This window comes from Gopherus evgoodei, chromosome 1, assembly GCF_007399415.2.
Source record: "Gopherus evgoodei ecotype Sinaloan lineage chromosome 1, rGopEvg1_v1.p, whole genome shotgun sequence".
Classification (NCBI taxonomy): Eukaryota; Metazoa; Chordata; order Testudines; family Testudinidae; genus Gopherus; species Gopherus evgoodei.
Window position 1 is genome coordinate 229,836,066 of NC_044322.1, and position 25,077 is coordinate 229,861,142.

General features: G+C 43.4%; 1 protein-coding gene across 3 annotated transcripts in view; it reads right to left on the reverse strand.

Annotated features, from left to right (window-relative positions):
* Positions 1-25,077, reverse strand: part of VWF (von Willebrand factor) — a 252,449-nt gene that overhangs the window by 82,251 nt on the left and 145,121 nt on the right. For all 3 annotated transcript variants that reach the window (XM_030538805.1, XM_030538814.1, XM_030538797.1), the window contains exons 31-34: positions 15,451-15,594; positions 14,370-14,534; positions 10,077-10,120; positions 4,088-4,265 (exon numbers count right to left, since the gene is read on the reverse strand). In XM_030538805.1, coding sequence (XP_030394665.1) covers positions 4,088-4,265; positions 10,077-10,120; positions 14,370-14,534; positions 15,451-15,594 — 531 coding nt within the window. The remainder of the gene's footprint in view (positions 1-4,087; positions 4,266-10,076; positions 10,121-14,369; positions 14,535-15,450; positions 15,595-25,077) is intronic.

Genomic DNA, 25,077 nt, shown 5'->3' on the forward strand with positions numbered 1-25,077 from the left:
CGGGAGGGTTTGGCTCTTAGTGATTTCGCTTGTTCAAAGGGCCTTCATTTTTTCCTATCTTCCTTCCACATGAAAACAATTTCCCTCCCACACACACACATCTAAGAGGTACAGTGCCATTCTAGCAAAACTCATCATAGGGCAAGCCCTGCATTAACTACTCTAATCACAGGGAAAGCTATGAAGTCAAAAAGCAGCAAAGCTTCTTCTCCCCCTACTGTGTGTGGGTGGAGGGAAGGGTCATTTCCCAGAGGCTCTCTTTTCAGCAACTGGCCACTCTAGCACCACTGCTGGGTCCCTCATCTCTACGTGTTTGAGTGGGAGTACTCTCACTCTCTCTGAGCCAAGGCACAGCTCACACAATATCAATTGTTCCTGTTCACACACTCAAAATCAAGAGCAAATGCTATGTATTAGATTTTTTTTCTACATCTGCCTGGGCTCAGAACCCAACCCAAAAGCTTGAGGTTAGCCAGAGAATAGACTAAATGTCCTAGAGTTTGTTCAGATTCAGCTTATTTTTCCAGACTCATTCCTCCCCAGTTCAGAAAGGTTTGGAAATTGGAAACCAGTCTGGGCCTTTCCCTGGTAAAACGTTATAATTTTTTCCAGCAGACAGTCCCACGCTATGGCCCCAATCCTGCAAACATGTCCGTACTTAGCTTTAAGCAGGCAAGCAGTCCCACTGCTCATGCCTATAACTGTTCGCAGAATTAGTGCCTGTATATCAGTTTGACCCCATCTATTTTTGTGATAGCATGGATCACAGAATGATTGGCCCTAAGGGGAGATGGGGCCAGCCATGCCATAAATAATTGGCTGCTTCCCATTCTCTTTCTTGGGTATCTTTGAGAGTTTTTCTGGCTCTTGTATAAATCACTAGGGCCCCAGGCCAGTTCCTCTGAAGTACCCAGCCTTCTGCAGACCCTGGCTCAGGGCCTTCCACAGGAACCTATCCACTGCTTATGGATGCACACCCCAGACTGATCTCTCTCAGCCCTTTTATAATGTCTGAGTGTCTATTAATCTATCATCTTAGTCCTGTCCCCTCAAGCTGAGAAGATGCTACTTAATTATGACACAGGTGTGGCTGGCCCCCATCTCCCATTAAAGCGGCTAGTCACCCTGTGACACGTGGCCTGCTCTGCATGGTCTCCTTTAAGGATATGCTATTCAGAGCCACACACACCAGTTATTATCATTATATATATATAAAACAACTGACGTATGTGTGTATATATATAAATTTTATGGTACATAAGAATTTCTGCCAAACAGGTTCAGCCATTTACAAGAATGAGGCTAGGGAAAAAATATGTTTTGTCTGTATCTGGTGACCTATTCTTTAAAAAGCTCTAGCACCCCTATACCTTGGAGCAGGGACTTAAATTTGTCAGAGGGTGATCACTGTGTCAGGAAAGAGCCTTCTGCCATCCCTGTGAAAAGCTGCCCAAATCTGGTCAAGTTATAAGCCTTTGAAAAATCAATTTCTACATGCTCAGTAGAAACGAATTAGTTTTTAGCAACTAAATTCCCAATATTCCATCTATACTGGGCATGCTCCGGATAGGGACTGAGCAGGTCTTTCCCTGAAATTGCAGCTCTTGGCTGCTGTAGGTGGTGCCAAGCCCAGGCACCTGAACTGAGATCAGGGCAACTGTCTCTCCTTTAAATGACTCCCCTGCTGGGCCAGGCAATGTGGAGGAAGAAGGTGGTTGATTCAAATTCAGAAATGGTAAGAGTCAGACCTGAGTGGAGGGGGTAGGGGAAGTAGTTTAGGATAAGGAACCTAATGGGAAGAGACTGGGAGTGGAAGCTGGAAGTGGTCCTGGGAGAAGAGGGAAACTGGGTCTGGGAGTTCGGGGGGAAGATGGAAACTGACTAGCAAGGAGACTGGGATTGTGAACAAATAAGAGGGCAGGAGGAGGAAAGACAGATTTGACAAAGAGATGGGTTTGCAAGAGGAGAAGTGGGACTAGCTAGACAAAGAGACTGGAACAAAGATCCCAAGGAGAGAGACTGGGACGGTGGAACATTGGTAGGGGCAGGGAGATGACTAGAAACCAGGGTTGGGAAGAGAAACAGATTAGATGAGGATCCAGGAAGGTCCTGCAGAAAAAATAATATATGATCACGTAATTGAAGACTGCATCATAATACATACACACAATAGGGCTGAATTAAGGTTGCCCAGGCATCCGTAATTCTGGTATTTCCTAGCTTTAGAGTGCTTGATTTTGCAAGCAAAATTAATATTATTTTAACATGGCTTGTGTTCTAGATATGTGTGGGTGTTTGATGTATATATGTACACAATTATATGTTTACCATATTTGTAATGTGTAAGATGCACTTGGAGGCCCAATATCCTGTTTATAATTAAGGCTACGTTTTAGTCACAGGTACTTTTTGTAAAAGTCATGGACAGGTCACGGGCAGTAAACAAAAATTCACGGCCCATCACATGTCCATGACTTGTACTGTACCCTTGACTAAAGCTGGGAGTGCCGCAGGTGCTCATGTGGGGGCTGCAGGTGCTGGGGGTGGTGGCATGGGGGGTGCTGCAGGTGCTGAGGGGAGGGGGAGTTGGCGGGGCTGGCAGGATCCCTGCCCGGCTTCTCAGAAGCAGCGACATGTCCCTCCCTAAGCTCCTAGCTCCATGCACTGCCAGCTCCACAGCTCCCATTGGCTGGGAAACGCTGCCAGTGGAAGCTGTGAGGGCCATGCCTGTGGGCAGAGGCAGAGGTAGGAGCTGAGGGAGGGACATGTTGCTGCTTCTGGGGAGCCCCCCAAGGTAAGCACGGCCCAGAGCCTTCATCCCCTCCTGCATCCTAGCCCCCAGCCCCCCCTACTGCTGTTTGGGGTGGGGGTGGCTCGAGACTGCCCCAGCAACAGCCAGTACGACTGACCCAGAGGCTGCCTGAGCAGCCCCAAATCTAGCTGCACCGGCCGCTGCAGAAATCACAGAGGTGACAGAAATTCACGGAATCCGTGAACTCACAACCTAATTTATAATCCATCTGAAAATATCTGTATGTTTGAAAGACATTTATGTCTTCTTAAGAAAAAAGCTTAAATATTAAACATATTATCATTTTAAATATTTTAATTGTAATTTTAAGATTTGTTTTTTCAAGTCAATGTATTTAGTACTAAAAATGAAAGGAAAAGATATTGAAAATATGAGGAAAAATCAAAACTGTTTTAACCTATAGCTATATCTTCCAATATTTTGCATGTCGCATGCAAAATCTCTATAGAGATGTGTGAGCTCCCACTTGCTGACATTTGTGAGATGCTGTCACAACTAATGGTTGCCGTTGGAGGTGTTATTGCAGCACACAGAGGCATATCCATGAGAGTTTTAATCTAGGCAGCATAGCTAAAAAGAGCCGTGAAGCCAAGTGTGCAGTGTCTTCCACATGGGCTATACCAGCCTGCCTAGAATGCTGGATACATACTCAGCTTCCTAGGCCACACCAGGGTCTGTGCCACTGTGTCTCCACTGCTATTTTTAGCCAGGGTAAATAAATTAAAGGAATGCAGATGTGCATACCTGAGCTGCAATCACACCTGTCATTGCAGAATAGACATAAACTAAGAAAGGTCCCTTTGAGCCTTCAGGAATGTTAGAAGGAGAGAGATGCCAGAATTTCTCGCAGGACTTCCAAGCAATGTATATCTGCTGAACCACCCTGTAAAAAAAGCCAGCGCTCTCCTTTCTTTGCACCAGCCAACCCCCGTATGCCCTAGTGTGAAGGCAGTGAGGGGAGCACAGCCATAGCACCTAGGGCAGGGGTTATCTCTTCATGTGACTCTTAGTCCTCCTTCATTTTGTGATCATATACAAAGGCTGGCGAAAGACCCTTCCTGTGTCCTTGTACACCATCTGGCCAGAATCCAGCCCTAAATGTTTTGAGACTATGAATTTTGATTTTGATAAAGAACAAGTATAAATTCATCTCAGTTCAAGCAACTTTGGATTCCTCCTCGAGTTGTAGCTCTGTGTTCCATTCATCAGTACATTTCCTGGACACATTGTCGATCCTGGCGGAAAAAACACGTATATGTAAAATAAGTTACTCACATGGACATGTCCAGCGGCAGCCACAGGTTTCCTCAGTTTTAACAGCAGGGAGATTATTGTGACATGTAGGTTTTTGCATCTTCACACAATTAATTCGGTGACTCTCCAGAGACATGTGGCCACCTGGTGAGCATGTCACAAAGTGACAACTATCCAGTAATGTCCATTTGTCACCGGGCTATACAAGAAGACGTGCTGATATTAAAATAGGGTTTGATGCAAGAAAAGAAAATTCAAACAACACTTGGAGGCCTCCACATAGCAGCTACCAGACTGTGTTCCATAACCTAAAACTAGCAAGTAAAGTGATACTGCCAGCAGTGCTGTTCAAAATAGCCTTGGATAATTAAACAATAGAATGCAATGTATTAGGGAGTTCACGGGCATGAGAAAGTTAATACAGAAACATTGCAAGAAATAGATTCTGAAATTCCATGCAAAGGATAATAGTCTATAATGGGGGATGCTTTGCTGGAAGAGCATGAAATATCTGGTACTTTTGTCTATTGTTAGCAGAGCGGCCCTGCAGCACACATGGACAACACAGTCAATAAAGAATTTCCCAGTGCTTTTCTTTAAATACCAATGCCTTGGGTTTTCATGAGTGTAAAATTATTTTGGAAAGTATTCTGAACACAGATGCTCATAGCACAGCAGGAATTAATGAGAGTTGTTTCAAGCTAGTAAAACAAAAGCCCCTTTTCTGAAGGCTTGGAATTGCTGGCTTATTTTACCTACAGTCCTGAACCCTTAAAAATTCCACCTATTCTGAAGGTGATTTGCTACCTTGCAGGATGAATGTTATTAGATAACCATTGTGTTCATGTAAAATTAAAAAAAGATACTCTCTTCCTGCAGGACAGTTGGAATTTTAAGGCTTCATGGCAATACCCTCTTAATCTCTGAGTAAGCGGTGCAATCACAACCTGTGTTCAATCCTCCACTGAGCACTCCAGCTCCAGTCCTGCAAAGCATTTAAGCACAAGTAGTACTGTTGACCTGAATGCCAAATCATTCAGCATCTTGCAGGAATGAGCCCTAACTTCCCAGAAATATCATCCCCAAAATGCATGCTTCCAAGACTCAACACCCCTAACTGATTGTCCTTCAGTGGGTAAGAGAATATCTTTTATTGGACCAACTTCCAATAATAGATATTATTTCACCCACTTTGTCTCTCCAATATCTTGGAACCAACATGGTTACCACAACACTGCATACAATCCTTCAATGTCATTCCTAGAAGTTCTACTAGGAATAAAGACAATGGTGCTATGAGCTGGATGACAGCACCCCAGATTCATAAGGATAAAGAGCATGGGGAAGAAAGGATGGTGACTATCTAGATAGGCTACCTTAAGGCTTCTCTGTTTCTTCTCTTCTCTAATCTTCATGAGAGTGAATAGCAAGGTGACAAAATATCTGGGTTAGACACAGCATAATTCATGCTCTATTCTTGGCACTAGTGCGCAAACCAGGAATAATGCTTTAAAAGTATTTTTCTACAGCTCTGAGCTATGGGATACCATTAGTTCTAAAAGAGAACTGCCAGATTTGCAGTCATAAATATTGGTAGTACATATTAAATATGAGTGCATTTCCCTAGGCATGCTTTGTAGGTCTTAGGACTTTGAAAAGATTTCATTATAGCAAATGTCTCTTAAAAGTTGTGTAAGATTTTTCAGGCTTGAGAGCCTAGGGGAAGCTATAAAATAAATAAAAGTAATGTGAGGAGTTTTAAATATGGAAAAAATATTTAGGTAGTAAGATATGACATGTTTTTTAATTATACTCTCCTCTCTCTCTCTCTCTCTCTCTCTCTCTCTCAATCCACTGGAAGTAAAGCAACTGGAAGGGTACGTAGACAGCTGTGCACATCTGGCAAAAAAGGCTTTTTGGTTTTCATATTTCTTTCATTATTTTTATTTAACCCATTTACAGGAAACCTATCACAAAGCATCTAAGAGCTGTACAATAAAACCAAAGCACAACACATTAAAAAATTCAATTAAAAGAACTGTCCAGACACAGCCAAGGAATCTGGCACAGTGGGAAACCCAGTGACCCTCAAAGCAACAAACAGCGGCTAATTCCCAACTGATGTGGAAATGTTGGAGGAGGAAAATGGGATAGAAAGCATGTGCGTGCACACACACAAAACACATATACCAATAGCAGAGGCTCCAGAATGGTCCAGGATAAATCATCTGAAACAGATGGGATTCCCAGAATGACAGAGGACGACCCAGGCAAATTTCCTCTCAAAGGGAGCTCCATATCTATTTATTTAGATTGATACACTCATCCTATAACTGAGGACCTTCAGCTCAGAAGGCCTGGCACCTTCACTGAACTCATGAAGATAGCTTTTTATTATTATTAGGGTTTTATCATCAAGGGTTGATCTACACTGGAAAAGTTCTCCTGGTATAACTGTATCGGTTAGGAGAGTGATATCTTACCATTATAGCTATATCTACTCTGAATATAGTTATATTGGTTTAAAGGTGTCTTATAATGGCTTAGGTTTCAGAGTGGTAGCTGTGTTAGTCTGTATCAGCAAAAACAATGAGGAGTCCTTGTGGCACCTTAGAGATTAACAAATTTTAATGCACCTCCTGCAGCAACCCACTTAGCACCTTGTAGATCAGGCATAAGGTCCCATCCTATCAGAATTTAGGAAGGGATCCTAAATCTGTATTGATAAGGGCTTGATCATGCAGGGATGTGGATGAGTGTTGCGAGAGGGCAGCCCCGTGCTAGAGATGGAGCTGCAGAAGATGCTGCTTTTGTTATTCATGAGCCAATAAGATGAAAGAAGAGAAATGGGAGCAGGTGCTGTAGACTGGTGGTTGAACAACAACTCTATGCCCAAAACACACCAGAAGGCATTGAGAAGTTAACTATGAGGGATAGTATTTTATTAGCACTGCTCAGGGGGTTGCTTTAAGCCTCTGGTGCCCCACACTGCTATTAGGTTTTTAATGGCAAGTCTGACTCAGTTTTCCCTTTGTTTGGCCAATCACCATTTAGCCCTGTGTCTTTATTTTCTCATTATGACTCCAGACAGAATATTAATAGTCTCCTCCCCCCTCACCCAGCATGTTCCTCCTCAGCATGTAAAAATCTCTTGAGTCAGGAGGCAAGTAACCCTTGTGAAGAGTCAACAGTCTCAGGCCTCTTTGCTTCTCAGGCCTTAATAACCCCTTTGCTGAGAATGACAGGTGTTCCCAGTCCCACCCACTCCTCTGGGTTGCAATCCAGGGACCCTGTATTAAGAAATTGGAACCAAGTCCTTACTGCTTCCTTGGACTGCTTCTTACCACACCTCCCTAGTTGACTGTTTCCAAGACTCACACTCTGATCCTCTTCTTCTGGAGGTCCATTTCCCACTAGTCTACTACTAAACAACTCTGCACTCAGTGGTTCCTCAGTCTTTCTGACAGCTGATCTTCCATTCTGGCCTGAAGCCTTTTCATTTCCCTAGCTGTTGCAGGGCCACCAATCAGCCCCACCCGAGGAGGTAACTAGTCTCTCTGTTAATGTTTTAGTGTCTGGGACAACTTGGGGTCTGTATGTTCTATGACAAGCACCTGTGGACACATTTCTGAGGCAGTGTTTGGCTCCTATAACTATCTCTGCTCTCAGTGTCTTCTAAAAGCCACTATTCCTGGCTGGTAGTAGGAATAACAGAAGATCCTTAAAAAGGCCACCACTCCAATCAGGGCCAGCTCTAGGTCTTTTGCCACCCCAAACAAAACATTTTTGGCTGTCCCTCTACCCCAGCCCTGGAGTCTCATCCCCCAACCCCCAGTGCTCTCCCCCACCCACATCCCGTGCTGCCCCAGCCCTGGTCTCTCTCTTCCCCCCCACCCCACCCTACCCGTACTCTCTGGCACCCCAGTGCTGGGCTCCCCACCACCAGTGCTGACTCCGCCCACTCCCCCATCACCTCCAGCCGGTCGGGCGCTGGCAGGGTCGGGATAAGCAGTGGGGCTCCCGGGCCACGCCTCAGCCCAGGGTCCCTCCAGCCGGGGCTCCCACCTCCTGGACCATACGAGACCCAGGAGGGCAGAGCCGGGGGGATGGCCCCGGCAGGGGGCTGAGGAGCCAGGGCAGGGCTACCCCAGAGAGCGGGACGCAGGCCCCGCACAGCAGCACCCTGCCCTCTATGGCCCTGCTGCTGCTGCTGCTTCTGGCCACCCTGCCGCAGCCCCTGGGTGTATCGGGCTGCTTCGCACAGCCCTGGCTTGAGGGCAGCCGCCCTGTGGCACCTGCAGGTAGCTCCGTGCACCCCACAGGGCTGCCCCTAGCCAGAGTGTCTCCTGCTCGGAGCCTGCCTGGCACAGCTACAAGGTGTGGGCGCTGCTCCCCCGTGGCTAGTGGCATGAACTGCAGCGGCCTCAGGGTGCCCCCGACACACGATGCTCTGCTGCTGCCAGGGCCGGCTCTAGGCTTTTGCCGCCCGAAGCAAAAAAAAAAAAAAAGATGGCCGGAATGCTACCCCTGAAAATATGCCACCCCAAGCATGTGCTTGGTTTACTGGTGCCTAGAGCCGGCCCTGACTCCAATGCAGGGTACAATTTCAGATAGGCCAGGCACCAGCCTTTCTTCTTGCACTGCATGTGGAACCCATAATTTTTGCCTGCAATTTTTCACTAACAAAATGAATTATAGGTGTAAATCTAAGGATCTGAGCTTCTAACTGCATGATCTGCATCTGCAGCTAGGTAGGGAGAGGTATAAATGTGGAGATTCCGAACATGGATACAAAAACTTCATGTGCAAATTACCCCTACAAATTGGAGGCTGCAAATTTGGCTCATCATTTATATTAACTGGTTTGTATTTAGTTTTGTTTGGACTAGGAATAATGATGATATTTTTTACCTTGAGCCAGCTAACTCCACTTAGCACCTAATGAACATGCAGTTTAACAATTTTGTTATGATGTTGACTTCTGGGAGTCAATACTATGAGGCAGCATCGATTTTAAAACACACCTTTTTCTGAATCTAGACATACTCAAAAGAACTTATGCTCTGGCCACATCCTGTCTTTCTACGGTTATGCCTACACTAGGAAAAAATTATATTTTAATACATTACCTAGCATGGGCAAGGCAATTATAGTTTTAACACATTAACTGATCAAGATGAACCCCAGGATGGAGCCTACAATGCTTGTCTACACTTAAAACACTATGGTTGCGCAGCTGCACCACTGTAGCATTTCAGTGTAGACACTACGTATGCCGACATGAGGGTTTCTCCCATCAGCGTAGGCAGTCCATCTCCCTGAGTCCCTGTCTACACAGGGACTTAGACCAGCTTAACTATGTCACTCAAGGGTGCAGATTTTTCACGCACCTGAGCAATGCAATTATGCCAACCTAATTTTCTAGTGTAGACTGGGCCTTGGCCCCTAGCAGATGATACGTGGATTAGCAGAAGCCTCTCCACTCAAGCACTGAGGCTTTGTCATCACTGCTTTAAAAAGTCCCTTTTACAGCAAAAAAACAAATATGCATTAATTTCAGTGGAGACAGGGCACCTGTAGTGTTTACTACAAGGTAGTTCAGCAAAGTCAGTGCTGTATTTCCCCATCTGGCCCCCATTGTCTAGTTTAACTCATGACAAATCTAAATGGTCTTGTCTCCTGTATATTTTCACAGTGGGCTAAAAACCACACTTTTCTCTCAGGGAAGTCGAGCTCTGAGTGCTAGTGCTTTGGCTCTGTGTGCACCTCCTTGAACACTGCTCAGCACACTACAGGATCAAGTGCCATCGGGGAGAAAAAAAATTGTGCAGCACGCTCCCATTGTTCTACTTAGTAAACTAGTATTTGCATTCTCAGCAATCATTACTGAAGAACAATTTATATTGGGGGGTGCACACAGAGCACATACAGAGACATTCATGTTCCAGTGCAGACGCTCTACAATATTTTACTTGAAAGGGAGATGGAGGATACAAAAAAATGCACTTACTCTCCTTTTATTCCCATCCTCATCAATACATTCTCTAGCAGGCTCTGAAAGAGAAAAAGACATATATTTGGCTTACATCTCAGCTGTCCAAGATCTTAGGTTGAATCCACTAAAATATCGATTCTATCTTTTAAAATGTAATATAGACTAAGAGATTTTCTTGTTTTATACCCTGTGAATTTGTCCCTGAGGACTGCACGCATCTGCCCAAAATGTTTGCCAGAAGCTGGGAATGAGCGACAGGGGATGGATCGCTTAATGATTATCTGTTCTGTTCACTCCCTCAAAAGCACCTGGCACTGGCCACTGTCGAAAGACAGAATACTGGACTAGATGGACCTTTGGTCTGACCCAGTATAGCTGTTCTTACATTATATTCTTACAAGAGGAGATCACAGAATAGACAAAGCTGATTACTCGTAGCATCATCTCACACTGACACAGTATCTTTAATCCCAAAGCACTTTACAAACAATCTGCATGTATGGCAGTTACCAGTTAGGCTGCACTCCTGCAATGAGCACTGAATTGGCATAAAGGTCTGCTTATGTAGAGTTCAACACAAAATCAGGGCCTTAGATTGTATGTTCCTTTGGGTAGGGTCCATGCCGGCTTCTGCACCTCATATAGTCTTGACCACACTCTCAGTGATTAACATGTGATAATATAGTATATGGTATATTTACCAAATAGATACAAGTAAAGAACATGGCCCCAATTCAGCAACATACTTAAGCATGCAGCTAACTTTAAGCATGCAAGTAGTTCCACTGATTTCAATGAGAATACTCACATGCTTAAATTTAGGCATACTCTGCTCTGATTCTATGGTGATGGGCAGCAATATAAAATCCTAAAACAGATATTCTTAAAGTACCTTATTGAACTGGAGCCTCTCTACATGCATGTATACAAACACACACAAACACGTAATGAAACAAGGGGAATATATTAATATAGGACTCATGGATTCCTAGATCACCAGGCCAAAAGGAACACTGTGATCATCTAGTTTGACCTCCCATATAAAACAGGCCACTGAAATTCCCTGAATTAATTTCTGTTAATTAATGGGGTACTATGGCATAATGGGTTGGCGGGCATATGTTTGGGGTGTCCCCATTCCTCATAAGTAGCAAACCTTCCACACCATACTACACTACTCCAGGATATATCATCTATATATCTCATATTCTACAAGAGCAGTACTGTATTTTGCAAATATTTGAGAAAGCTTTTAAATCTTTTTGATCACTATTGTTTATGGTATGCTTCCACCTGTAATGCCAGGCTCTCTTAATACAATTACTCCAGGAAAGGGTAACTTACTTACTTTAAGAGACTTCTAAAAAATGATACAAGATAACTTTCATGTTCAGAACAATGACATACTTTTAAGTTCTAATATCTCAGTATCTACTGCTGATACAAGCAAGAGCCAAGTTGTTCAGACTTAGGTACCTGACTTTAGGCATCCAAGCTTGAGTCTTTAGTCCAAAACCCTAGACCCAATGGAAGGGGGAGATACCAGCTATATAATAGCGTAGACCTCCTGTTTCCAGTCCTTATAGGTCATATAAGTTGCAATAACAAAATGGTCACTGATTTCAGCTTCCTGTTTCCCATCCTGGGCCTTGAAGGGAAGCAATTTTGGGCAAGAAATCCCACATTTTATAGGGGCACGGGGGAGGAAATACATCTTTGAAAGCTCATTATTTAACAAGAAAATGGCAGCTACTTGAGAGATTTTAAAATACCAGATGTCATCTCAGTGGAGATTGATTAAATCTCTATATGCCAGATCCTGTCCCCTCCCCCAAACACACCTGATTTACAGGTAGCAGTACTTTACTCTGCAAATAGTCCCATTAATTTCAATGGGACTTCTCATGTAGTAAAGTACTATTCAGCAAGGGCAAAGCTGGCAAATGTTTATACAGCACCTAGCACAACTGGGGCCTGGTCCATGACTGAGGCACTTATGTGCTACCACAATACAAATAAATACCAATAAAAATATGGCCCTATATAGTGACTGACTTGGGACAATAGTAGAAATATGTTGCCCAGAAATAAACCCAGTTCCTGAGAATTTGGCAAAATATTCACAGATGAATTTACTATTTTTACACGGTGATATTTTTTCTGGTCTTGTTCCTGGATGAAGTCCTTATTCGGTTTACTGCCCAGGTTTAATTATCTGAAATCTTTATGGATATATAGGCCTCAGTGCATAAACCTGCGCAGAAAAAATTATGTTCTGGAATCCTCATTCACAAAGGGCCTGATTCTGCCTCCTTTTCTTAAGTTACATAATATCTCACTCTGCCATTTCTTCCATTGACATCTTTGGGATTACTGACACAGCTTGGCATTATTCTAGGTGAGTAAGCGTGGTGTAAATAGGCCCCACAATGATACACACTTGGATTTCTGCACAGAAGCCATAGGTACAGAAGTTCTGATCTTTGTAATTTTAGTATACAAACATAGCTAGCTGCATCAGTGCTCCCTGCCAGCTTCTAGAGGCAGAGCTCAACATAGCAGGAGATATCAGACCAGGTAGCCACCTCTTCTCCTTAGTAGGAGGACAGTCATTAATAGAGCCTGTTTACTTTTCCATGAAACTAAGGCCTGGTCTTCACTTAAAACTTAGGTTGACATAGCTATGGCATTCAGGGGTGTGAAAAATCCACACCCTAGAGCACCACAGCTATGCCGACCTAACACCTGGCATAGGTGCAGCAAGGTCAATTAAAAATGCTTCCAATAGCCTACATATTGCTGCTTGGAGAAGTGGAGTTCCTACAAGGATGGAAAAATTCCTTCCACTGCTGTAGTCCGGTCTACGCTGTGGTGTTCTAGTGGCATAGCTATAGCACTGTACCTGTGCCACTATAGTCCCCGTAGCATACACACACCCTCAGGAAACGCAGGTGCTTTGTTGATTGGTCTGTTTGAAGGCCAAGTAGGACATCTGCTGAAGTCTATTTTCCTCTAGAATGTACTATTATCTGTCTAGAAGAACAACAACACAGACCTGACTGTCTTCATGAAACCAATTTTTAAGCAATCAAATAGGTTAAAAATGCAAAGAGTATGTGTATACACATGCACATATATACATGTACACCCACATGCATAGGGTGCCCTTACTATGCCAATTTTGTCTAATAATATTACTACTGCCTAGCTTTATATATTGTTTTTTCATCCATGGATCTTGTAGCACTATTCACAGGAGGTCACTGTTATTATTCCCATTTTACAGAATGGTAAACAGAGTCAGAGGGAGAGTTAGTGATTTGCCCAATGTCACCCAAGTTGCCTCAGTATAATGTGAAGTTTTCCTATACTGAAAATACATATGGTGAAATCCTGGCCCCAGTGAAGTTAATGGCAAAACTCCCATTGACTTCAATGGGGCCATGATTTCACCCACAGAGAATAGTACAAGTACTCAAGTAATTTTGTCTATGGCAACTGGAAAGTTTTCAAAGGTGACCAGTATATAAAGGCTTCACTTTGCCAGTTCCAGGAGCATAACACAGCAGTTCTTTAACATCTAAATGTATGTTATGGCAATGTACAACTATAGTTAAGGACAGAAAGTGATATGAATGAAATCCAAATCTGGAATAACGGGGGAATTTAATTAGGCAAAATGAGTAAGTCAGATTTGACCCTTAGATCACAGCTAAGAATGCATAAAGTTCTGAGGGATCTTCAATGATCCCAAGTGATTAGAACTTTGGTTTTACATCTTACCCTAAAGCTGGCATCCCCACTAACAAACTTCCCCCTAATACCATGCTTGGGGTATTTTTCTTCAGTAGGGAACCAATGTCCCATGGAGAGTCGTCAATGCCAACTGCTACTGCTATGGCTTTCCTTGGTGGTCTTTCATCCAAGTAGTGATCCATCCTGTGTATTGATAATATCCACAGCCTAAAGGGACAGGGCTAAAGTTAAAAATGCTCTCTGAAAGCTGATGAAGTAGAATAGTAATTAGTACTATGCTGGAAACATTTGAAATCAGTCACCATGCTAAGTGACTCTGGCTGTGCAAATGAGAACTCATGTAGAATGTCAATGAAACACCATCTGACTAAGTATCATTTGGCTGACATCTGAAAATGAGAAAATTGGTGGGCTTTTGTCTGAAATTAACTAAAGATTAAGGTAATGAAAGGAGTAGGGAAATACTTCTGTATATTGTATAAAGTACATTGTCTTCTTCATTTCTGGTGGTTGTCTTTCTGGCTCAAGTTAAAAAAACTACATGAAACTTACCCTTGCACAGTTTATGGACAAATGCATCATCCAAGGTGACCATGTCAGGAAGGTCTTCAAATCGTCTCAGCTTAATGATCCTGTCAGTACCAGATTGCCCAGCTAATGTCCTCAGCTGCTCTTCATCGTATCTATTTCCAACACCAATTGGGAACAAGGTCACCCCTGTGAAATAGGAAGCAGGTTTTAAAAGTGTAATGGAAAAGAAGGGAGCCTCCTTGCTTTTGATTTGCACCTTTGAGTAGAATTCTAACAGTTAGTTTCAAGTATTATTCATATTATTCCCTCCCAATAGGCTGAAGGCAATTCAGCACATATATTACTATGTTCTAAATCACTGTAATAGTTATTATGAGACTTATAGTTACAATAACCACTGTAAGATCATGCAAGGTCAACATGAAGAAGCTGGAGACATTCAGAAAATGTTTAGAAGAACTAAAGCTTTGATCATTGGGGACATGCTGTTTTCTTTATTTCAACTCATTTAAACAAAAACAGCAACACTGAGCATTTAGATTGTGTTTTACATCAGTAGATTACAAAGTAATTTGAAAAGGAGGGTGCTGTTATTTCCATTTTACAGGTGAGGAAATTCAGATACAGAGAGGTGAAGTGCCTATGGTCACACAAGTTATAAAGCCCCATACAATATATATTGACACACTTACAGGATGTATAAGTTATGGCGGAATTTGAGCTACTGTTTCTTACTCTGTTTATGAACCTTACAAGAACTGTGTCGATGTAAAGGAGTCTAAATTTATGACATTTACATATCGCCACTGTAATCTAGTCAAATCCACAATGGTACTGAGAGAGTGAAAAGCTGTAAATGGAGTGAGGCCTATGTTTGCTAAGCTGTCAAATAACAGGTCTGTACTTGCAGTTCCCGAAAGTTTAGGGGCCTCTGGATCTGGTGGTTTTGTTAAGACTCATCTCTACCAAATAGTAAACAATCATATTGAATCACTGCACTCATAACATCATGCCAATGTTTGGATTTCTTTACTCTCCATCCAAACTTATTACTTAAATTAAGCAAATCGGTAAACATAGTGGAAAAAATGATAAAATTTACTGTTGATGCTTGCAGAATATGCAGCAGAGTTCACTGGATCCTCTGATTTCTCTGATACAATGATCACTGCTATCTTTGATGCATTGGGTCTTCCTCCATGGGCTTCAGACATAGCATGCTGAATTGCAAAATTTACTGCTTCACCTAGAAGCAAATTAAAAGATATATGAAAGAAGCAGTAAATCACTTTCAAAAAGGCTGTAAAAATAAAGCCTCAGTAGTGGGTGATGGATAAGGGAAATGCTCTTTTCCAAAGCATTTTTAATGTCTCTCTTTTTACCATCCTATAAAGCCTTTGTCAGCTTTAGAATTCCACTGATACTACTACCTCCCTATATTGAAGGTTTTTCCTAGCTTTCCATAGTCTGAAATAATGGGTGTTTTACTGCCCTTCCCCTGGCTTAACCACTGGTGTAAAGCCATGTCTTTTGCCTTGAGGATCATCTTGTCTGGGAGTATTACCATGCCATTGGTTGGGCAGAAGAAAGGAAAGAGGAGGTACCCAAAAGGAACATGTCTTTTATAACCCACCTATTTTTCCTTTCTGTAGAGAAACAGTGACATCCAGTGGACAATTACATACACCAAAACTATAATCACCAGGGTATACTGTACTGTATCTGTCACCTGCACAATTCCCAGAAAAGATCTAGCGTGTTCCTGGTTTGTTTAACTTTTGCTATAATTGCAAGGAAGTATATTTTGCCTGATTTCTATCTACAATTTCTCTGAAATCTGGACGTTTCAGACTAATCTGGACTACAGTCAAACAAATGCTGCAAAAAAGGATTCATGAAATTCTACTCAAATGAAAATCACAAATTGGCTTAGATAACATCCATTGTTTCTCTTATTCAATATCCATGAACATTCACTCAAGCAAAGTTTTGTTCAGAAAGAGAAAGTATTGCAAATACTTGTACTCAGATATATGTTTGCAGGAGGTATTCACTTTGGAAATGATCATATGCAGCTTTCTTGAAAGCTCTTTTGGGTTTGGGAGTAGAGTGACCAGAGAGCAAGTGTGAAATATTGGGACCCTTTCATCTTCTAGTTGCTTATACGGTAACATGTCACTTAGCGTTGCAGTTATGTTCCTGAAAAATGTGACCTTAGGCAAAACAAGGTTAAGTGACTCCAGTTTCCCCAAATTAATGTAAATGGGGGGAGAGGGAGGGAGGGTTAGGTCCCAGGGATTTTTTTTTTTTGCCAGACAAAAGGCATCATATACATTTTAAACAATTTTAAGCAAGCAATTTAATACAGGTATAAGTTTTAAACAATTTTAAAGAAACAATTTTATATTACAATCATCATTGCTGGGTATGAGGCGATGGGAGGTGCTCCCGCCTTACCCCACACAGGTACAGCCCACCGGCACTGCAGACAATGAGGCAGGCAAGGAGGCTAAAGGTGCCATAGGTTAGGAGAAGCACATTGCGCAGCAGCAACGGCAGTTTCCCCTATTGTGCAAGCACCAAGAGCAAGAGACTCAACCTTAGGCCAGCCCACTCCACCACTTCCCTCAAGCCCCCACACTTAACCTGCCTCTTCTCTCCCCACACCTCCTCCCCCTTTACTCCGCATGCTGAGTCCACGCTCCTCTCCACCCCTCCCTCCTGCCCACGGCAATCAGCTGGTTTGAGGCATTCAGGAGGGAGGGGGAGGAGCACGGACTCCGCGCGCAGGCTCCTCCACCCTTCCCTGCCTCCTGAATGCCACAAACCAGCTGATTGCTGCGGGCAGGGGGTGGGGGATGAGAGGGAAGGCGCTGATACATGGGGTCTGCCGGAGGGCGGGAGGTGCTGGGGGAGCTGATGGGGGGCTGCCAGCTGTGGACAAAGCAGGCAGCCAAATGAGGTAATAGCGAAGCATTGCGTAACTTTAAATGAGCATGTTCTGTAATGGAGCAGGGACATAAGATCGAAACAATGTTAAGTGAGAAGACGTTAAGTGGGGAGTTACTGTATAAGGCAAAGCCCTTAATATCGGGATGTCTGGTTACCCTATTTGGGAGTCACCAGTTTAGAGAGCAGAAATGATATTGTGTGACTTATATAACGTTGATACAAGGTGAATAGTGGGTTAAGAATAATCAATACTTGAAACTACAGTTGCGGGGAATAGTTTATGAACAGTCCCCAAGGCAGAAGATATTTTTTCATAAGCATTCACTGAATAATTTTGAATAACAAACACGTTCATAAAATATGGGAAGCCTGGTCACATATAACCCACCAAGAGGACACCGGAACAGCTCTCATGCTTAAATTCTTTTGATTTAATGGCCTCTGCATCATGCCCCCCACAATTGTTTCATTAGCGGAGACAGAGCTTCTTTTCTCCAATTACTGAAAGCAAGGGGAGCCTCTAGGAAGCCCACTCAGCATATTGGTTATGGCTAGCCTGGCAGCAGCGGGTGAAGACTGCAGAGCTGCAGCGTAGGAAATCATGCTTTCGAAAAGTCTTTGGTCCTAAGAAGTATCAGGCTTCATCTGTGTGCCTGGAGAGTTTTAAGATGTTAAGCTGAACTCTCCCACCTCTCATCTCATAGCCCTGCTTCAGGAGGGTCTTCTCCTTCCCCTAATCAAGATGTCTTCCACCCACCTGATTCGCCAAGATCCCCTACTACCTAGACAACTTACAGCCTCCCTACCCCCCTTATCTCAACTACTGGCCCTCTTCTCCCATGTTACCAACAATGTGTTATTCCTTCCCCACCTAGGCTTGGCACCCAACAAGCACTGCCTCTCCACATTGGTACATGGCCTGCCAGAAGATCTGAGACCCACCAGCAGAGGCAGGCAAATTCAATCAGATTTACTGCAGTCTTGAATTCCAAAGTGGCCAAAACTTACAGTGACCAGAAACCTCCTTCCTCCTGGCACAGCTATCTCTCCGCTGGCATTCTTCTGACCCTTGAAAACTGGCCAGTTCCCAAGTATGAGCCAGAGTCCTGTGTGTATCTGAAGCACCAGCTTAACCACAATCTCTGCCATACATGCTTTTGCTTTTTAATAACTACCATAGGTAGGCCGGGAGGGTGGTAGAAACAAAACATGGCAAGCTATTTATAACTAATGAATATAACAAAATATAAGGAAAGAATTAATATGAACATTTCTGTTTCCATCCCCCAGAGTCATCCTTGCCGCTTAATAACCCTGAAGATTCATTTATTTTGATCTGTCTCTGATAAAACACTCCTTTACTCATCCTCAAAGCAAGCCATCTTCCAGGCAGATGAAAACAATAAACTGGGGAGGAACAACCTACCAACCTCTTGGTTGTTCTGTGAAAGACTTTTTGGTTTCTGTTGCCTTTGTTTTATATAGAAGAAAATCAAGTTTTCCACAGATTTATTTCAATGGAAAACAAAAACCAGATTGTTACAAGATATAACACAATAGTAAATCATTTTCAGTTTACCAAAATTTCTGTGAATATTCCCTCCCACCCCTTCTGGACCACATCTAGAGAAGGGAACCAGGTATCATGTAGATATAAGCGAGAAATACCAATCACAAAGCATGTGGGCTAGCCCAGAGATCAAAGACTGATTTTTTTGCATAGTACCTGTGTTGATACCAACCATTGATCCAGCAACCAGCATTTCTGAATGTTGTTTAAAGGGGCATTAGAAGGGGGCAACAACCCTGGATTTTCAGATCCATGAAGGACATTTTAAAAGTTGACATTAAAAGAACAAACACAAATTACTGTGGTAAATCAATGCTTAGACACTTCAGTGATGGGCACTATAGAAAACCCTAAGCTGAATAGAAATCGTCCTAACTACTCTTGCATGGGAAAGACAAGAAATGTTTTTCTTTAAAGAAAATAAGGGAAGGACCAAATATATACTATCTATTAATGACATCGGGTATAATCCTAGCTCCACTGAAGCCAAATGGGAGTTTTCTCATAGTCAAAGGATTTCACTCATACTGTTTTTCTTCTCTGGGGAAACAAAACAAAACAAAACAAAACACAACACAACACAGAATTTTACTTGCACGTTCCTTAGGCCCAGACTAATAGACAACATGTTGCCACAAATTGACCATTATTCTAAGTTATCCTAGGCCTGTTACTAAATATATGGTTTATAATTTCAAATGGTTCTTGTTTCCTACAAATATATAAATATAAAAAATGACTTCAATAACTGAATGTATTTTTGGTGCCAGACACACAGCCTATGAAAAATAGATGTGGAAGTCTTCAATGCTAAAGGCCTTCATTACATACTGCAGGGGGGAAAAAGTATCATGTAACACTTACACAATATGCAAATAGCCATAAAGAATTGTAGAGTGTGATGGGGCAAGCACAGAATACCCCTGCACTACGAGTATTGCAGCATGCGTCTCCACTGCCTCTGGAGATAATAGGCCAACTTCTGGCTTCTGCAGGCATAATGGCCAACATGTTAAACATATGGAGACCTAAATTTGGGCTTCCAAATTCTGAACTATAAGATCTGATTTTCAAAAGTGCTCAGTTAGCTTCCAGAAACTTCTTCACTAAAGTCAATGGAAGCTACTAAAGATGACTCAGCATCTTTGAAAATGATCCCACTTAGGCCTGGTCTACAGGATAAAGTCAAGTCGACATACAGTTGTCTTGCTTCGATCTATGTGTGCATGTGTCTATGCTCAGGCCATGTCTACGCTACAAACTGTGATCAACAAAACTTATGTATGGTACGGGTACTAAAGTTTGTATATCGCCTGGGCGCTTGCATGCTTGACCACTGCACACGTTCACCAGGAGTGCTTGTGTTAATGTAAAGTGCAGTACACCACAGGCAAGTAGCCAACTGTACCACATGCTGCCATCCAGCACAATGCTTTTAGAGAACATTTTGCAAAGTGTTGTGGGATAGAAATGACTTGCAGAGGGATCTCAGGGAGCTAGAGGTCAAGTTCTCAGGATGCAACTTTCTTCATTCCATAATGCCACCCATATCCCATAGTTTCCATGCCTTTTTTAAAAAAAATCCCACAACCTCCCCTGTGCCATCTCTGATGGAAGCATGGAGCCCAATGATTCTCCTGTATTTGCAGACCTGCAGAAAGTACCACAAGAATGGGGGACATGACATTTTCTTCAAGGACAGTTTGTTGAGGTACATAGCACAAAATAATTCACAGTTGGTGGCGGTGTTCATGGAGCAGCTGCAGACAGTCAAGCTCTACCTCTGGACCGGAGAAATGAGCACTGACTGGTGGGATCACATCATGTTGTAAGTTTGGGATGATGACCAGAGGCTGTGGAACTTTCAGCTGTGAAAAGCCACATTCCCGGATCTGTGCACTGAGCTTACTCCAGCTCTCCAGTGCAAGGCACATCAGAATGAGAGCTGTACTGACAGTAGAGAAGCAAGCGGCAATCACGTTGTGGAAACATGCAATGCCAGATTTCTACCAGTCAGTGGGAAATCATTTTGGAATTGGAAAATTCACTGTGGAGGCCATTGTCATGCAAGTGCGTAGGGCCATTACTTGTCTCTAGCTATGCAGGACTGTTACTTTTAGCAATGTGCAGGTCACAGTGGATGGATTTGATGCAGTGGAGTTCCTGAACTGAGATGGGATGATAGCATGCATATATTCATTTAGGCAGCAGCCCACCTTGCCTTAGAATACATCAAGAGAAAGGGCTACTTTTTTTATGGTTATGCAAACATTGGTAGATCACTGGGAGTGCTTCACAGAGATCAGTATGGGCTGGTCAGGGAAGGTGCATGACGCTCCCATCTTTAGGAACACAGGATTGTTCAGAAAGCTGCCAGAAAGGACGTTCTTTCCCAACCAGCAGATTGTCATCGACAGGAGCGGCGCCAGGGTTTTTGGTGCCCTAGGCGCAGGGCCGGCTCGCCAGTCCCTCGGCTCCGGTGGACCTCCCGCAGGTGTTCCTGCAGATGGTCAGCTGGTCTAGCGGCTCCAGTGGACCTGCCGCAGGCGTGCCTGCGGATGCTCCACTGGAGCCGCGGGACCAGCGGACCATCTGCAGGCACGCCTGCGGGAGGTCCACCAGAGCAGTCTGCCGCTCTCCCAAATCTTGGTGCCCTAGGCAACCACCTAGGTCGCCTAAATGGAAGCACCGGCCCTGATCATTAGCGATACTGAAATGGCAAGAGTGATTCTAGGGAACCCAGCCTATCTATTGCTCCTCTTGTTTATGAAGCCATACACTGGCCACCACGACAGCACCCAGGAAAGATACAACTACTGGTTCAGGAGGTTCAGAATGAGAGCTGAATATGCTTTTGATTGAAGGAATTCTGGCTAGGATTCCAGATTGAATCTCGTGAAAAAAATATCCCAATGCTTATAGCTGCCTGTTGTGTCCTGTATAATGAGACAAAGGGGAAAAACTACCACCAGGGTGGTGGTGGAGTGGCTGCCCGCTGACTTTGAACAAGGGTTAATACAAGACCCCAACATGGAGCTGGTGGTTGCAGGAGGCTTTAAAAGAGCTGCAGTGTTGTCTAGGTCTGGAACTTTGGATGTTGATAAGAAGTGTGCAGTGCTTGCTGTACATTTATAAATATGACTGGGTATTTTCTGTGGGGCTTGGTGTGTATTTACAAGGACTGTTTGCTTTGACTACCGTATGCATTCTGCAGCTTTTGTTGTGACCTAAAAAAGATAATTTGATTCTCCAAAATAGAATTTTGAGAGGAAAAAAACAGGGCAGAAAATCATTGTACAAATACCCGCAGGCAACATTATACAAACTTAACAAATTAACGGTGAAAATTTAAAATTAGAAAGGATGTAAACAGTTATGTGCATTTGAGTGTACAAATTATAGTCCATTGTGGCTCTGCATACACCAGCCACAGTTCTCACAGGTCAGTGCATGTGAAGCTGTGGTTTTCCTTGCTGTCCCTGTCATGGAGTGACACAGGTAAGGATATGGCTTGTGAGACCATGTGGTATGTTGGGGGGTGCAGGGAACAGCAACAATGAAGTTCACCAGTGACTGCAAAGGGTAGAGTCTGGGATTCTTGGACCTGTAGGTCAACCAGGGTCTGCAGCATTTGGGTTAACTGCCTGAGAAGTCTCATTATGTCCAGGTGTATCTCCCTCTCTTTGTCCTGCTGGGTGTTCTGTGGGCTGGATGTTCAAGATGGCAGCAGGAGGAGCTGCTGACAAAAACCAATAGATATACCACTGGATTTACTGTCACCATGGAACGTGAAAGACAAGTTTCAAAAATACCTTCCATTATTCTCATAAACACTTGTAATAAGAAATGTTTATTGACACTTCAGCTTTGAAGCACTTCTGCACCACACCACTCTCCACCCCCAGCCATGTTGAGTATGGCCCACCAGGGGCAAGTGAGTAACCTCTTGCATGAGGTTATTGAATTTCAGCCCCTATTCCACAGGTACATTTATAGGGCAATGGCACTGAATATTGGCACTATTTTCCACAGGCAATGGTGATCTTAGCTGATCTCACTCCCAAGGGTTACAAAGGTACAGAGAACACAGCTGCTACTGGCATCCTGAAATTGCCTGAGCCTGTGCGCCGCTAGCCTGTTCACTGAAGTCACTGCAGAATGGTGTGGGAAAGTTTCCTACTGCAGAGAAAGAAATAAAGCTGCCATCCCTAGAAACCTGTGGGAGAGTATTGCAGTGTCTCCATGTAAGCATCATCGAGATCTCTCAGCAGATTAAAAGGGACATGGCTAAGTATGTGAACAAACTGTTCCACATGCCTAACCCAACAGAGGAATTAAAAGACGATGTCAACTCTGCCTGTTTGTTGTACCTCTGTCTCTCCTTGTATGAGTAAAACAGTAAAAAGTTGATATTTCTGTCTCTTTAGCTTGGGGATGGGCCAAATGCCATCTTTAAATGTGAGTAATGTAAGGAATAATGCATGTACACACTTATCCAAGGCCCCTTCCCCTTCATCAGGCTCATTTGTGTTTGCCTGTGGGACTGGCTACACTGTGGCAAGGTCTCAAAAAGATCCTGGCTCATGGCATTGCTGGAATCCCTTGTTTTGTCTCCTCCTCTGCACACCCTCCTTCTCCTCACTGTTCACAGTTGCGGTCAATGTCTTAGGCTCCTCCAAGGTATCCACAGTGGTCTGTGGGGTTCTGGCAGGGTCTCTGCCAAGTATGGCATGCGGTTCCTTGTAGAAGCATAAGGTCTGTGAGACAGTATCAGATCTATTCTTGACCTCTTTGGTCTCATGGAAACCCTGGTGAAGTTCCTTTGCTTTCTTGCAGCTCTGCTGCTGATCCCTGTTGTACCCATTTGCCTGGACCCCCCACGCAATCTGCTCAGAGATGTCCACCTTCCTATAGCTGGTCCATAGCTGTGCTTGTACAGTGTCTTCTCCCCACAGGCCCAGGAGATCTAACACTTCCTGTTTACTCCAGGCAGGAAAGCATCTAGTGTGTGGAACCAGAATGGTCAGTAGGGCAGCTGCATGCAACAAGGGTGAGCTGCTAGGTGTGTTCACCAAGGTGGGCCATCATGAAAAGCCATTTAAAAAAACACATGGGGAGGTTTAAAGTGGGGCTGGCTTCTGGTCTCTGTGACCCATGGGGAGAGGAGTATAAAATTGTGACCACTCTGGGTCACTGTTGCAGTGAAGAGGACATTGTGGAACAGCTGCTGGAGGACTGTTAGGGTAGACACAGGTCAGGAAGTGTCCTTTACTTGCACTGCAACAACCTCAATAAGTCAACCATGACCTTATGCCATTCAGGGAGGTGGTTTCACTGCGTTGCTATGATGGGGCACTTACATCAGAGACATATTTTAGTTTAGGAACCTAAAATTAGGGCCTGGGCTCCTAACTTTAGGCACGTATTTTTTTGAAAAACTTGGCCAGTACTTCCAAGGGCTACTGCAGTGATGCTACATCTACTTCTTTCAGAGAACCCATGTGGAAATCTTCATATGATTTTCTGAAGTTGTATAGAACAAGAAATTCAGATACAATATAAGAATTAAAAATTAGTCTCCAAATAGATGTGGTGCCTAGGTCATGGAAAGAAAGGGATAGCATCACGATGCTTATTGCATATGATTTTAGTTGCTTCTTTCTAACCCATGACTCTCAAGAAAGGTTCTCCATAAATTTTTCCATGGCCTACCATCTATCTCAGCACTCCCTGAACAAGATTGTAGAGTGAAGACAAAATGGCTGGATTAATTTTTAGTAAATCATTTGATACAGTGATGGACAAACTCTGACTTTGAAGGAGTGGTTTATATTTGTTTGTATACAAGCATATTGCAAGAACTGAAAGCTGATTAAATGAGCACTATAAAACAATGATAAAAGGCAACGTGCTGAGTTGGGTGGGAATTTTTGAATTGGAATCCACAGGAATCCACGCTAGAGCTTGTCTTATTGAATACTTTCATTCATGAACTGGGAAGGGGAGGGGAATGCAACATATTAATTAGAATCACAGATATGAGATTGGAAGCAGTTAGGAATATGCCCAGTGAATGAAGAGAAAGTGTACAACATGACTTAGAAACATTAGAAATATGGGCAGTATATAATAAAATGAGATTCAACCTGGAAGAAGCCAACCAAGGGAAAAAAACATTCCAATACATTAATGGTGTCATGGGGAGAC